Here is a 1,155-nt window from a genome sequence, read left to right as displayed (position 1 = left end):
CCCCCCCCCCCAAGTAACCATCATGGTTTGAACTGCTGCATGCCATGCACTTACTGTTGAAATGTTTGTAAATCACCTGTAAAAAGGAAGGTTTCCCTTTTTGCCACACCCTGTATATATTTTTCTTTCATTTTTTTTCCATAGTATTATACACTATTTTATTCTACATCTACAACCTGCGTCACAATTTCACTACACTCGGAATGCTGTAAAATGGTGTCAGTGACAAAGTCATCAACCATCATCATCACTGTTTCACGAACATGTCACATGCTGGCATGGTTTCTGTGGCTGGATGCCCTTCATATTGCCAAATATGATGAAATTCATGAGTTTTCTACATCACAGTCATTTCATTCTCAAGTCACTTGCCCAACATGTACAACTGTTAAATATGTCTGTATGAGTAAGTAAGTAAGTGTGTGTGTGCGCATGCGCAGGTATGTCTATGTGAGTAAGAAGTTTACTTCACCACTATGTGGCAATGTGGGCAAATGCCTTCTTACTACAGCCACAAAATTTCTTTTTATAATATCTGCAGATGTTATTTTCTTTGATTTATCTAATGGCATATTTAACTAGACCTTGTTCATTTCCTACTTGCAGCAAAAGCAACAGGATTACACACACACGCATCCCTCTATTATACTTTAGACTCTCTACATCTGGAATAAAGCCACCTCCTACTCTAGTACAATCTCATTTAGTCAAGAGGTTTTCTTTCTTTGTTTAGCAAGTTATTTGACAACTTAACTAGTGCTGGTGTCATGGAAAAAATCACACCATATACTCTGTAAAGTGGTTGGCATTAGTAAGGGCTTCCAACAATAGAAACCATGCTGAAAAAGACATTATAGCCTGATGTAGTTCTTCCAGTTAACTGGATCCTGTCTAACCATAACACACGGAAAACAGGTGTTAAATGTTGTTGATCATACGTACATACATACAGAGAAACAGAAACGAGTACTCACATGATCACTGACCCAGCGATTAGGAATAGGAGGCCGTTTTTTCTCAATACACACAACCCTTTTAAGATCTTCATAGCTGGGATCAGGTGAGAGGTAATCATAATATGGAAGCTGAGCATCTTCAACAATTCCTGAAACAAATAAAATATAAAGATGTATATATATATATATATATATATAT

General features: G+C 37.1%; 2 protein-coding genes across 3 annotated transcripts in view; one reads left to right on the top strand and one right to left on the bottom strand.

The window, feature by feature from the left end:
- Positions 1 to 1,155, top strand: part of LOC106868486 (LIM domain-binding protein 3) — a 366,710-nt gene that overhangs the window by 95,845 nt on the left and 269,710 nt on the right. The window lies entirely within an intron of this gene.
- Positions 632 to 1,155, bottom strand: part of LOC106873837 (bone morphogenetic protein receptor type-1B) — a 119,803-nt gene continuing 119,279 nt past the window's right edge. The window contains exon 11 of the mRNA XM_014921346.2: positions 632 to 1,105. Within this exon, the coding sequence (XP_014776832.2) occupies positions 933 to 1,105 (173 nt within the window). The 3' untranslated portion in view covers positions 632 to 932. The remainder of the gene's footprint in view (positions 1,106 to 1,155) is intronic.

This window comes from Octopus bimaculoides, chromosome 7 (assembly GCF_001194135.2).
Source record: "Octopus bimaculoides isolate UCB-OBI-ISO-001 chromosome 7, ASM119413v2, whole genome shotgun sequence".
In the NCBI taxonomy this organism is placed as follows: Eukaryota; Metazoa; Mollusca; class Cephalopoda; order Octopoda; family Octopodidae; genus Octopus; species Octopus bimaculoides.
The sequence above is the reverse complement of the archived record's forward strand: the minus strand, read 5'-3'. Positions and strand labels throughout refer to the sequence as shown.